At 34.8% G+C, this 15,012-nt stretch overlaps 1 protein-coding gene across 1 annotated transcript in view; it reads left to right on the top strand.

Annotated features, from left to right (window-relative positions):
- Nucleotides 1-15,012, top strand: part of Ranbp16 (Ran-binding protein 16) — a 238,509-nt gene that overhangs the window by 18,798 nt on the left and 204,699 nt on the right. The window contains exons 3-6 of the mRNA XM_089090269.1: nucleotides 252-385; nucleotides 3,606-3,772; nucleotides 8,408-8,833; nucleotides 14,527-14,646. Coding sequence (XP_088946395.1) covers nucleotides 252-385; nucleotides 3,606-3,772; nucleotides 8,408-8,833; nucleotides 14,527-14,646 — 847 coding nt within the window. The remainder of the gene's footprint in view (nucleotides 1-251; nucleotides 386-3,605; nucleotides 3,773-8,407; nucleotides 8,834-14,526; nucleotides 14,647-15,012) is intronic.

Consider the following 15,012-nt stretch of genomic DNA (forward strand, 5'->3'; position numbering starts at 1 on the left):
AAGTGTTAACTTTTGAAGTCACAAGACCGTTGGTAGGCCGAAATTTTTCATCCTCAGTCTATCTTTTCTGCAGATATAATTGTGAACTGAAAAAAAAAGAAAAAAGAATTTGCGTCAAAGAATTTTGATGGATAGCATAGATAAATAATCATCTCCTTAAAAATAAAACGGAACTGTTTGCCAATTGAAATTTATAAATTTGGTTGTAGCTGCATTATAGCTTTATTTTAAAATTATTTCTTTTCTCGCAGCTCTTTAAATCAATGTCAATTGCTGTTAGAACGAGCAGATTCCTCGTATTCCCAGTTGCTAGCAGCCACTACACTGAATAGGCTTGTATCAAAACCAGCTCAGATACTATCGTTGCAGCAACGTATTGACATTAGTAAGTCTCCTTTTGGTAATTTTAGGCTTACTGTTCAATTTTTGCTGAATAAAATCGTGTTCTCAAGATTTGTCTAATTTGCGATATATATATATATATATATATATATATATATATATATATATATATATATATATATATATATATATATATATATATATATATATATATATATATATATATATATATATATATATATATATATATATATATATATATAATGATAAACTGGGTTTAACGCTTATATAACTGTGTGTAAAATAGCCTAGATTTATTAGCTGGCATTTCCTTACAAGGGTCTTTCCACAGTGTGGCAGTCCGAAATCAAATTGTATTATCCACGTACTCCAAGGCTTTCAACTATTTGTTGCGTGTATGATAATCTTCCCCAGTGTATCGATTGGTTGCCTCCTTATTTTAGTAACATGTGCCACTATTTGCCACGGAGAATAAAAATTTCAAAGTACAATTGCATTGAACCTGTTTTGATTCTGCCAGACCTAGCCCCTTACGACACTATTCTATTCTTGCCTAGTTTCCTCATATTGGCAAGTTCTTGAAAAGTCGATGAAAGTTCTTCGCTGAAAACATAGTGGAGTTTGTTTGAAGATTTAACACTTCTCATTAGAGGCTCTTTCCTTTTCTACTTTTATTGTTGTTGCTTTAATGACAATCTTCCTTCTAGATGTAATATCAGATTTTCTCCTATTTACTTTGAGTACCATTGTAAACAAAGATATCTTGAAATATTTGCAGAATAAATAATTAGATAATTACAACAATTAGATAATTACCTAATGACGAATTGGAAAGACAACATTGCCTCATAAGATAAGGGATGGCTAACGACCTTACACTTATCATTAGCGTTTTGTTTGGTAATCTTCAAAAGGACCTGAAGCCAGTATCTTGCACTACTTACCACGCTGAAGGTTTGCATTGCTGTGCTTGCAAAACAGCCTTATATTCTAGGCACGTACACATGAATTTTCTTTTTCCGTGAGGGAGGGTTCCAATAAAAACAACAACTGATTATTCGAATAAGAAGTGTCAAGAAATCCAGGAATAATTAGAAGGGGGGGAGGGGTGAGGACCCCAGCTTGCGTGCATGTCGTGTCTGCTTGTTCTTAATAGCTTTTGCCCACTTCAAGCTTAAAGGAGTCAATCGCCCTTATTCCTGAATAAAAGAGCCGTGCCTTACTTAAAAACTGTTTAATAATGAAATAAGTTGTAGCCTATCTGAAGTGGCTGTGGTACATGTTAATCTAGAAATGTTTAGTAGTAGGAGCTGCAGGTTCTTAAAATGAAGTATTTGGGCTCAAGAGACAGTGGGCGATCCAATTGAGCTTATTTCGTTATGAAAAAGCTGCAGTTCACCTGCGAATGATTCTGAGCCGCTGACATAACAGAAAGTCAATGGAAACCCTGATGAAACCCGATGAAAGTGAAAGCTCTTCTGGCCTATGTTTGAGTTCCATAGGGGTTTAAAGTGCTGAAATTTTTTTGCAGACTTGAGACAAAATATGTTTTACCGTCACATTCCCATCTCGAAAACTTAAATTTGAAGTCGAACTACCCCCCCCCCCCCAAAAAAAAAACAACAAACAACTACATGAAGTTCCAGCTTGGATCTCTCTGGCCACTCCTAAAATATTGTAGATGCGCTGTTTTGATTACCTGGCAACACATGGCGTCTTTTGATTTACCTTGTCACTTTATTGGGAATAAATTCTAATTCCGATTGCGGCTTATAGTACAAAACGTGTCGGTTGCTCTGAGACAAAACATACTTAATCCCCCCACCTGTAACACAAAATTTCAAGTCGCCTTGCCACCATCGCCTTCTTTCTCCAACACTAGCTGAAAGTTACAACTCCATCCTCTTAGACGTTCCCTAGATATTGCAGATATAATATTGTGGTGACCTGGAAAGACATAGTGCCTTTCGATTTGCCTCACTCTCTTTCCCAGGTCAAAATTTCCGGCTTCTTGACCTCTCACTAACGATCCCTGAAAGTCCCAAGTTGATCCCCAAAGACATTCCCGATGTCTTGCAGATAATTTGGAAACTTTGGTGTGCATAACATCTTTTGATTCACTCGGGTATGCGTGCCACTTTCTAGAATATACCTTTGAGAAAGTGGGAATCTGCCTAGCCAACTATCCCTAAGAACTCCCAACTGATGGGACAGACCATACCAATCATGGCTGTTTTTTTTTTTTAATAAAACCTTTGATCAATGATTAATTTAAATTGTTTAGAGACATTATCTCTTGGACTAGGGAGGGGGGGGGGGGGTCAGGTCGACCCCAGAGTCATGCTTATTAGACCTTTCAAAGTTTCTAAAAAGGCTATCTCAAAGTCTTGATCTGATGCCATGGGGATTATGGGGTCTTTTAGCCGAAAAGTTTTAAGTTTTTACAACCACACGTTCCAAACGAAGTGAAGCTCTTTGTTAGGCCCTGTTTTGGGAGATTCAATGGATTTTTTCAATTTTTTCTTCTGCATTTGGGCTCCCTTAGTCTAAATACATGGACAAGGATGTAAGTTTCGAGCCAATCAGGAAAGATGTTTTGGCCCCATTTTTTGTGGGGGACAGTGACCAATTTTTTTTTATGTAAATTTTGTTCCTATTGGCCCTAAAACCTACTTCCTTAAGCTTCAATCTCACTAGGTATAAAAAAGGTACTGTCGCGTTTCAAGCCCCCCCCCCTCCTACAACAAAATGTTTGACCTTTTTGACACAGAGCGCGATCTCTAAAAGTTTCGAGCCAATGACACACAAGATAAAATATGCCCCCCTTTGTCCACTACAAAGCCCATCTGTTAACAAATAGCAATGTGAATAATGCACGGTTCTTTTCGTAGGAGTTTTCGGGATCATGTCATCTCTGCATGCGTATTTATTGGGCCTCTTGACAAATTTGAACCAGATGACTTCCTCAAATTTTGGACAAATGTCTTTTGGGTCTAGGGGGTGGGTAGCGAAAAAGGGTGTGGGAGGGGGGCTGGTTGCCCTCCAATAATTTTTTATTCTTAAAAAGGGCACTAGAAGTTTCAATTTCCAGATGATTGAGCCCTCCTCCAAAGTTTCTACGACCATCCCTTTCATAGGAAATGGTGAGAAAATGAAAGGAAGGAAGGAACAACTAATACAGTGGAGGTACATGGCCGCTACATTGCTTCCTCTGATTAGACTAATATTACATTTTTTTGCAGGAAATTACGTGCTAAACTATCTATTGACGCATTCCAAACTCGCACCTTTTGTTGTACAAGCATTGATTCAACTTTTTTGTCGTATTACAAAACTTGGTTGGTTTGATAGTTACAAAGATGAATACGTCTTCAGAAATGTGACATCGGACGTAAGGACATTCCTTCAAGTAAGTGGTGTTACGTCGTCTTTTTCTTCTTCCGTTGTGACATTTTTTCTTTCTTTTGATGTGCAACATTAAGAGAAACGTTGCTGAATGGTTAAACTGAATTGATAAACCCATTAAAAAATTTTTATTTCGGAAGTTGTCGATTCCAAGATTGACTTCTCCCTGAGTAAGCTTGAGAGATTGGCCTGAACTGCCTATCGCTGTCTTACAATTCAAGTTTATCTAACATTAAAGTGAAGTTCTAGTTATAACGAAGACTTCGCTTCAAAATGACTTTGTCATGGACTAGGCTATGGATTTTTTTTTCGTAAAGCAAATTTTGGTAGTGTTTTCTGAGCTTTTCAGAGTTTAGCTCTTCTGAAAGATACTTTCTTTCAAACAGAAGCAATTTATGCTTCCAATCTATTTTGAGTTCCAAAGACGTATCGCTATCATAGAATGTCTTTGAGAATGCCTGCCCAGAGGTAGGATATGGAGTAATTATTACTCACAAGTACTTTGGGTATTAAACGATGTTTGATGACTACAAGTGCAGTTATCTTGTAGCTCTGATTTGCATAACCAAAAGTGTGAAAAATCGTTATCTCGGGAATAATGTCATGTCTTCTGGTGAGATTGTTGTTTAAATGTTGGTTGATCTATGAGGGAAGGATAATAACGCTATCTGGTGGGTGGGAAGATGCCTCCTTAAGCGGGTATTTGAAGCAACTTTCAAATTCTAAATTTTAATGTTTTTGAAATTTAACAAGGGGCATTTGGAGCCTAAAAATAAAAAAAGGAATAGATTGTGTGATTTTTGTTGTTGTTGAAACACCTGTCAAAATTCTAAGTCTCCATGCTTTAGAGTAAATTAGTGTGTGTTTTCCACGAAAGCAAGGTTAGAAAGCCAACAGTTGCCTGGATAAAATCTTGTTAAAATTTATAAGTATATAAGGATCGAAGTAAATTATTCGGAAAAACTTTCGAAGCAGGTTCAATAAACTTTAAAAAAGCCTTTTTTTCCGTGGAGTTCACGAACATGCGAATTTTAAAAGCGGTTCCAATTTGGGGACATACTCAAGTTTTAAGCACCATAAAACAATGTAAACACCGTAATCACCAGATTTTAGTACCAGGAGACCATTTCTGGAGAGTTAGGGGATTTGAAAAGACTAAGCATTACTCTTTAAACTTTGAACTTTGACTTTATTCAATATAAACACAAATAAAACACAACTCCAGGGACTGATCAATGATCCCTAGGGCCTAAATGTAGTCCTTGGAGAAATCGAATATTCATAGAAATACTATCACTAATTATTGACAAATAACAAATTGACAAACAAACAAACTTTGAAAAGAAAAGACTGATAAATGATCTCTAGGGACTAAATGTAATCCCTGGATAAATCAAATATTCATAAAAATAATAAAACTAATTACTTGATACTAAAAAATTGAAAAAAAAAACAACTTTGAAAAAAAAAAGAAAAAAAAAAAAAAAGGCACTGTACACTACATGAAAAAGAGAGATTCCTCCTAAAAACTATTTATTCTGTACTAGTACATGTTTCTTATAATTATATTTAAATGACGGAATTGAAACAGAATCTTTTATTTCAAGCGGAATACTGTTCCATAATTTTACTCCAACGTAAATTTTACTTTAACCCAAATAATATAGCAAATCATGATCAGAGTAAACACCATTAAGTTGTTTACAATGGAAAAAAAAAAAGCCAAAAGCCGTTTCAATATATCAAAGACGAAGTTTCAGTATGCCACCCTCCTTATTTTCTTTTCCTTTAAAGCAGCGGTCGGGGAACCGGGGTAAATTACCCCAAATGGGGTAAAAATGAAATTTTTGGGGGTAAAAATGAAACTTATGTGAGTAAAAAGTATATATTTTTGATTTGCTATTTTGTAAACCTGTTAGTATTTTTTTCAACTTAAACAATTTAGCGACATATGCAGGCCACGCCATCTCACTCCCTACCATTAGAGTGTTCTCGAGTTAAATTTTTGCGCAGTAAAGCACAGCCTTGGCTACCGACTCAGTCCGTGCCATGCCGTCAAGATACAAATACATTGAGGAGTCAGAGAGCCAGTTTTTCTAGTTAGTTGTTGACAAGACCACCATTTTATCATTAATCATCAATATGTTAAGAAGGTTAGCCGTGATTTGAAAATTTAATTCAAGTATTGCAATTATTATTTTCTGTCTCCCTTCATATGGCAGCAAATAGAAAAAAGAACAACCAAGACGAAATCCGTAATTACGGTTTTACACAAATAGAAGACAATGGTACAATGAAACCACAGAGTGTTGTATATATGAAGATACTGACTTCAGAATCTTTCAAAAAAAAGTTAGTTGAAGAAATATTTAGATAATTTGCATTCACACCTGACTTCAAAACCGCAAGAATACTTTGCAAATTTGGACATATCTGTTAAAAGACAGATTGAATAGCAACTTGTTCAGTACATTTGATCAACTTTCAGTATCAAGGGCTAGCTTTGAAGTTGCCTGGTTGATTGCTCGAAATAAGAAACCATACACTATTGGTGAAAATTTGGTTAAATCAGCTGCTGTGAAAATGGTAGAAATTATGTGTGGTCAAAAAGAAGCGAAGAAACTGAATTCAGTGCCCTTGTTTGCGAAAATTGTGAAAGAACGAATTCCTGTGTTAGCAGAAAATGTAGAAGGAACAGCTTATTTTCGCCTTAAAACAGGCTAAATATTTTGTTATTCAACTTGATGAGACAACTGATTTTAGTAGCAATTCACAGGTAATGATATATGTTCGCTACAAAGGTGCTGATAATTTTGAAAACGAATTGCTGTTTTGTTCTCCTCTCGAAATGAGATCCCGTGGAATTGATGTGTACAGTAAAGTAAATGAATACTTCAATGCGCAAAGTTTAAACTGGGAAAACTGTATTTCTGTATCTTTGGATGGAGCTCCAGCTATGCTGGGTCATATAAATGGTTTCTCAACTTTCGTGAAAAAAGCCCAAATGTTGAAGTTACTCACTGTATGATACATCGCCAGGGCCTTATGGTCAAATATTCAGAACCTACACTGGAAGCCGTCATGCATGATATCATCTAGATTGTAAATTTTATCAAGGGACGTGCACTAAACACGCGGCTACTTCCTGAATTATGTCAGGACGGTGAAGCTGAATATACAGACCTACTTTATTATACGGAAGTAAGGTGGCTCTCGCGCGGAAACGTACTAAATCGAGTATGGACGCTCAAAACTGAAGTCAAAATTTTTATGGTTGACCAAAAAAATATTCTCGCAGATAAGTTCAAAAACTTTTCCTGGGTTTCATATCTCGCATATTTAGCGAACATTTTTGAGGGTATAAATATATTAAACCAAGAATTGCAAGGAAAGAATATTAATATCATTTCAGCGAGAGAAATAGTGTCAGCGTTTAGATTAAATCTACGATATTGGAAACAGCAAGTACAACAGAACAAGATAGCTTCATTTTCAAGGTTAGCTTTGTTTTTGGAAGATTGCGAAAAAATTACTTTTGCTGATATCAAGGATACTGTTGTAAGACATCTTGTCAAACTCAGAAAGCGGTTTTCAGATTACTTTCCAGATCTTGATACACGTACTGTCAGTTGGATTGTAGATCCTTTTAAATTTTAAATTGCTATGATACCAAAAGAACCTTCAGGTTTGGCAGAAGAAATTCTTGAACTTCGATCTAATACTGAAGCACGTTTTCAATTTGAGAGTAAACAAAGCTTGTCCTCTTTTGGGATGCCAAAAGCTGCAAAGGCTTTCAAAATTGCACATGAAGAGGCGGTTAAAAAATTGCTGCCATTTGGAACGACATTTTTGTGCGAACTAGACTTTTCCGCTCTAATGAACATAAAAATGAAGAACAGAAATCGATTGATGTCTATTGATGTTTACGATGATAAATTATGTTTCAATTAAATTTTTAGCTATTGTTTTCTTTTCAGAATTATCAGGAGGGGCTATAAAATGAAAGATGCTAAAAAGAGACGGTTCCGTTTTTTTTGCTCTTCGCCATGCGGTAATATCAACTTACAGAAAAATATTTTTGGGTAATGATTTAAAAAGTTCCCCGACCGCTGCTTTAAAGCTAGTCACTATAAAAGAGAAAACTAATAGGTACAGGACATGGTTTTCGAGATATTGGGTAGTTACACCTTGGGGAGGGGACACCATGTAATAATGGTGTTTATCTTATTTTTTGTTTGAAAATGCATTGATAAACAATATTGATTCCACGCCATTAAAATTTTCGCAAAACAAATAATGTATTAATTAAGACCAAAAAATGCATAGGAATATTATGTGTACAAGTACAGCGTGTATAGTCAAACTTTTTTTGTATTGAAGCTATTTTAACGGCAAAAGAAAGTAAGTTTTTTCTTAAAAAATGTTGTTTTACGGAATGCTCTTTTTTCACAGTGATTTGTTCAAATTTATCTCTTACAACTTAATCCTATTAGTTGCAATCCTATTAGCTATTGTATAGAATTGTCTGCATTCAATTCTTCTTTTAGGGCACTGTTGAAAAAAATGTGATTGGTGTTCAAATACTTGCTCAGCTAGTATCAGAAATGAACACATTTACAGAACACAATTCTTCTTTTAGGGCACTGTTGAACAAAATGTGATTGGTGTTCAAATACTTGCTCAGCTAGTATCAGAAATGAACACACTTACAGAAGCAGATGTGACGTTGACCATGATGAAACACAGAAAAATTGCTGGCTCATTCCGTGATGTTCTTCTTCTTGAAGTCTTTCAGCTCTCCTGCACGTTGCTCAAACAAGCTCTTGAAAATTGTAAAAACTTAAATTTTAACGACGAAGCACAGTATGGAATTTTGGCAAATTTATTGAAGCTGGCTTACAACTGTCTCACCTATGACTTTATTGGGACTAGCCAAGATGAAAGTTCAGATGATTTGTGTACAGTCCAGATACCTTCTGGTTGGCGACCGACTTTTATGGATTTCTCAACTTTACAGTTATTTTTTGACTTGTTTGCATCTCTGCCCAATACACTTTCGTCTATGGTGAGCTTCTTAGTTTTGTAACCTATTTTAGGCAAATAATATCTCAGCTTCTTTAGTGCTGCTATAATAAGTAAATAGTGCAAAGTCCTTAGTCATAAATGAACGCAGCTCAAGTTTAAAGGTTAGGGTACCAGAGGATTTATTTCTTGGAAGTTAGAGGGGCTTAAAACATTAAACGCTGAGTTTTTAACCCAATTAATGCAGTAAATCATTATCAGAATTGAGTGGATGTCTAGCGAAACAATTTATCATAAATTCAATTAAAATTATCATATAGAGGTTTTGCACTTACTTACAATGATCAATATATTTCTGAAAAATTTACAACTTTACTCGCAAAAGTGTATCTACATTAGAAAATGTCTCTTCTTTCGGGGAAAATTCTCTCCCCCATGACTTGCCAAAGGCAGATACTGTGGTAGTTGTTCGTTGATCTTTCCCTTGCAATGGAGGATCACGTTGTTTATAATGAAAAAAGAAAGAAAAAAACACTCTCAGTACGACAAAACAACGTTTCAAATGTTCCTAGGTTAGGGCATTTGCACAAACTCGCTAAAAAAAATAAGTCTATCACTTTTTCTGAAAAATCAGGGGGGGGGGGGCTTTTAAAAAATCTTTTCTTTTTTGGGATTCTTCAAGAAAGGTCTAAGGGGTTCACTTTTTACTGTTGAATCATGTAGAATGAAACACTAGGGACAAATCCTTTTATTTGACAGCGAAACAACAATAAAATCTCTGGGTATTTCGGTCGCATGTATAGTGGCCGTCATCAGCAGATCTAATGCCCACTGTATATGTGACTGAAATATCCAGATATTTTGTTTGTTGTTTCGCTGTCAAATGAAAGGATTTGTTCCTATTGAACTGTTATTTGTATGCATGGAAAGTCAGTGTGCTCTTCAAAAATACCTACGTTGTAGATTGAAAATCTATGTATGACTTTGATTTCATTATGGTGCTTGAAAATGGGACTTGGGGGGGGATTAGAGATGCAGAGGTCCTAGAACCTGTCCTTGGGCCGTTTACAGATAAGTTGAGTCATATGACTGCTGTCTAAATATTTAATAATGCGTCACCTTTCGACCAAATGTATATATGAAGCCTCTGTTTCATATAGGCTATTTGTATAACTTGAGGACTTTACCCTTTAGGCTGCACATTATTTCACACTGGGCATGTTTCATTTTGAATTTTTCTCCAGGCTTGATTTCTCTTTTGGCTGTTTGAAAATTATATAGATTTTAGCGGATTATCAGATTCTTGTTAGTGTTACCACATTGACCCATGAAAATAAATGAGCAAAACTAGTAAACTAAATTTAACAAAGCTTTTCGTTCGTAAAAATTCGACGCTAGCACTAATAATTCCCAAATACAACACCTTCAAAGGGAAGCTTGTTTCTTTTCACCTTTCAAGTGTGGCAGCAAAGGAGAGAATTGACGCAAAATCTTATTAGTTGTATAACAACCAAAAGAAAATCGTAGAAATCTTGGTTTTCAGGTATGAATAGACCGAAGATGGAACCAGGGACCAAAAACTATTTTCATTTTAATGTCCTTGGTGCTTTGAGGGTTTTTAACAATGGCAATTTCAATGGTGTATTCTGCATTTCAATTTCAATTAATTTTTTTATGATTTTAGTTTTTTTTTCAAAATTCGCAAAAATTTTTACTTGTAATTACAGTTTGTAATTACTATTTATTTAAATCTGAATAAAAATTAACATTTTCAAAATAGTGTTAAGTAGGAAATGTTTGTCACCGACCCAATTTTAAAATTTCGGCTATTATGAGCCTTGGGTTGAGCTTTACTAGATTGGAGCAGTGGCTGTCAGAAAAAAGTTGGGGTTTGCTTTGCTTTTGGTGATGCCAGTTTTGTTTTGCTGATAATATATCAAAAACAGAAAAAAAACTATGGCTTTTCTTTTGATGGAACCTAGTAAAGAGCGATCTACGACCATTAATCCTGGTGGTCGTGTTTACCAAACGAATAGTCAGAACTATTCGTTAATAGTCAGAACTATAATGATAATTTCTCTAAATACGTCTTCTAAATATAACTTTTGCTTGAAACAATAATATAGAAAATAAACAAATCAGTTGAATTTTTTTTTGATAATTAAACTGTTCACTTTCCCTAATTTTTGAAGATATAGTGTCTTTTAATAAGGATAGTACCATAATTAATCTTCCTTTAATTAACCTTTGCCAGCTTCTATGATGTCGTCAATCTTTATTTTCTGCCCTATCAGCTCTGTTTCCTGACTCTTTAAAACCATATTGCCTGTAGTAGATCTTCTTTGATTATCAGCTAGTTCTGCATAATGTTTCCTATGAAACTAGTCTTTTTGCCAATACCCATGCTGAAATGTGATTTTTCTCGATTTTCAAGATTGGGACATGGAAACCTCCGGTTAAAGATTATAGAGCGTGGCAGATGGACTGTTTAATTCAGAATTTACCTGCTCTGGCATTTTGACCCTGTTTAGGCCAAAATTGACTTGGCCCAAATCAATTTTACTTTAAGACCACTTCTGGGAAAAAAACGGTAAAAAACGGAGACACATTAGTGCTATGCTACTCATGCAAAATATGATTTTCTTGTTGTCAAGCTGAACGACTGAAAGTCTCCAGTTAAGTGTTTTTTGGCAAATGGTTTACTTTCATCTCAGTAGGATATCTTATTCAGGGGTGTCAATCTCTTTTCCAAAGTTTAGAAACATTTCTTCTCGTAACTGTGAATTTGAATGAAAATTCCGGTTTTCAAAAGAAAATTAGCCGCTACACTATGTCTTTAAAACCTGTTTTTATTTGTTTTGACTCTGGTTTGCTCTTTACCATGTTGAAGCTACTGCAGTGACAATGTTACATATTAAGATATGTTGCACGAACCTGACTTCAACAAGGTGTGAAACATCCACTTTTCTATAGAAATGTCTCTATGAAACCTCTCTCATATTTGAGCTATTTGCAAAATTTAATACCCTTATCCCCAGGGCTACACTTATACTGCAGTCCCAGATGTACACTTTTTGTACTTTTTGACAGTTTTAATTAAACGGCTTTTTGAAGTTTTGATCTCGTTACATATAGGACTGCGGGGACATCAAGGAGCCAACTGATATTGTTCCAAAAAGGGACAACGAAGCAATGTCTCCCACATATTTACATTAACTAGACAAGATGAAACCTCAAAACAAAGTTAGGCAAAGAATATGTGAAATTGATAAGAGAGGAATCTTTGGCACTTGACCATGGGTTTAAAAAGACTTAAAAGGCTACTAGTGTCACTGAAACTGGATCAATACCCAGTAAAACTAGAAAAATCCCAAAGAAGCCATTAAAATTTGTATTCCGATTGGAGCTCTAGGTGTATTTAGACCAGCCGGAAATATTTTGAAAGTAGGCAAATTATTTTGTCTGAAACTGATTTAATTGATTACAAAATAACTAGGCCTAGTTAGGACTCAGAACACAGCTTAATTAAAAAAATATATTCAGAAAATGTTTCTTTACCAAAGGATAAGATGAATAACTGTTCTATTTTTAATTTTCGTTTTTTTTATAATTATCTTTAGGAATTTGCCAAATAACACTAGATGGCATTTGCCTTTTTTTTCTCGGAAACGAAATTGAGTTTCCTTGCTTATTTTCAAATATATTTGTAGATCATTCTGTGACGCTCACTGAGTAAATTAGCCGTTCATTTTGTTTTTATTAGTATTTTTTATAGGCCATGTAATAGCAAAGCTCGTCGCACATATTTTGTTTTTTAGTTAGAAACGCAATAAATAGATATTGGGTCTTGTCGCATCGTTTGACGACGTTCGAAAGGCTGCTAATTTTTTGAACGTCCTCTCTGCTACCGAATAAATAATGAATTGGTTAGGAAATCAAATTTCGGACTCATTGTTTTGAGTTTCAAATGTACTAACATTTTTTTTTTCAGTAGAAAACAACAGTCCAGTCTTTTTTCTGTCTGTTTTTACATTCAAGTAAGTCATACTTGTATGGTTTATTAGTTATGACATGATTCTATGACATGGCATAGTTCTCTGATACTGCCATTCTGATTTCAAATATTTTGTCATTATAGTGTAAACACCACACCGTTTCTCCATGGCCATTTTTACAGACTGAGAACAATTTCTTCTTTTATGTCTGATCTTACCATAAGACATTAAGACCTATTTGCGTTCAGACATACTCATACAGACATTCTATGCAGACATTTTCATTAGATTTTGATATCATTGATGACAATATTATGGATCATAATCTGCAAGATTACGCAGTCGAGGAAAAGCAACCAGGGTATTTAGAACTCGTTTACTAGAATTGTCTAGACGCAAGAATTCCAAACAGCGATTTCTTTTGAAGTGTCTTTTCCCTTTTTTCTCCTTGTTTCTATATGTCTTGTTTCTTGTATCCCAGAAAGGATTATCCCTTTTTATTGAAATCCAAAGAAATGATTGAAGTTTCCACATCAATTGCAAGTTGTCTGTGTCTGCATTCTAACGTTTAAGTTCATGAGTAGTAGGATAATCTGTTAAATTAGTTACCCTTTCTTCTTAAATTTGGAAATTTCAACATACTATGTGTGGACGTGACTACTTGGCAAAATAGTAAAAAATAAAAACAAACAGATCAAACAAACTTCCTTGTTTTAACAAGCAAATTTCTATAGATAGAATGTACCGGAAAGCCGGATGAAAAAGTCCTCTAAGTAACAACACCATATAATGTCAATAGGGTGAATAGTATATGTCAATAGTAATGTCAATAGTAATGTCAATAGGGTGAATGTCAATAGGGTGAAAATTGTATCAAAATCGGTAAAAAGGAGCTGCTTTATTCAAAGAAAAATAACTGTTTGGCTCTATCTGTCTTAAGGATCGTCACTCTTCGAGGAAAAGGGTCTTTCGACTCTAAGGTTTGTACCGCTGTCTTTACGGATTTCAGGTGTTGAAGATAGTTACTGTGCTTCATCGATTTAGAATTAGCAACCATTAGAGAGTATATGTCTGCTTTGAAACATAGAATTCACTTAGGCTCGGATTCTTGTTATTTTTGTTTAACTATAGTTGAATTTAAATGTATTCTGTAATATAAATGTATTCTGTAATATAAATCAAAAGTTTAATCTTATATACTAAATAGATGGTGCTGTGGTTTGAGCAATAACATTTTGACTTATTTACTATCGTTGCTTTATATTTCTAACAAGCAATAATTCCATTATCATTTCTTAGGATGACAAGTTAAGCATAGATAGGTCTATAAATATTCCAATCCAGACAAATGATTGTATCTTATGCTCGGAATAGATGGGTTAGAGTTATTTGCTGTAAAAATAGCCAGTTATACAAAATTTCATTTTAGCGAGGGATTTTATGAAGAGATAATACAATTAGAACATAGAATCAAACATTCCAGTTAATTTAATGGAAGGGTAATCAGATTATTTCTTTTCGTTTGGCTACACTCTTTGTAAGAGTTCTTTTTTAACATTCTTTTAGTACTGTGTTTGATGTTTTTACACTATATTTGAATAACTTCTTTGTTTTTTGCTTCTTCTTCAAAGTACCATCTTTTTCGACTGAAAATTAGAGCTGATGGAAAGGTTTATTGTCAGTATATCTTCTCTTCTACTATTGCTCAGTGTTAATAGACTAAAAAACATTCTGTGTTTAGGCTTTGTCTTGTTTGGTACAGATGGCATCAGTTCGACGGACGTTATTTGACCAGCAAGAAAGAGGAAAGTTTTTGGATCATCTTGCCAATGGCGTTAGAAAAATTCTGCTAAACCCGCAGGTAGGTAATGAAATGATACCCACCCACGCCGTTGATGTCTGTCCGGGGAGAGGTGGGGGGGGGGGTGCTGGGCATGGGTCAGTTTAATTTTTGGCAGTAGAAATCTGTAATTATTCGAGTCTTTTAGAAACAAATTTAACAAAAGTGATCAGTCTGATCTAAATTCAAGTCAGCCCTTCCCTCCTAAATCTTGAATCTGCCACTGTATGAAAATGTTACTATTTAAGATGGGTGTTTGTGGTTTTGAGCGTTGGACTTCCTGAGCCATGTACTAAATATTTCATTACCTTTTGGGGCCTCCAAAGGTTTTATTTTAGTTCTGACTTTACCTTATGTTGGTATCACACTTTGTTTTGTATGGTGATA

The sequence above is a fragment of the Artemia sp. Qi Xiang Cuo genome, chromosome 6 (genome assembly GCF_049724085.1).
Source record: "Artemia sp. Qi Xiang Cuo chromosome 6, ASM4972408v1, whole genome shotgun sequence".
NCBI classification, from domain to species: domain Eukaryota; kingdom Metazoa; phylum Arthropoda; class Branchiopoda; order Anostraca; family Artemiidae; genus Artemia; species Artemia sp. Qi Xiang Cuo.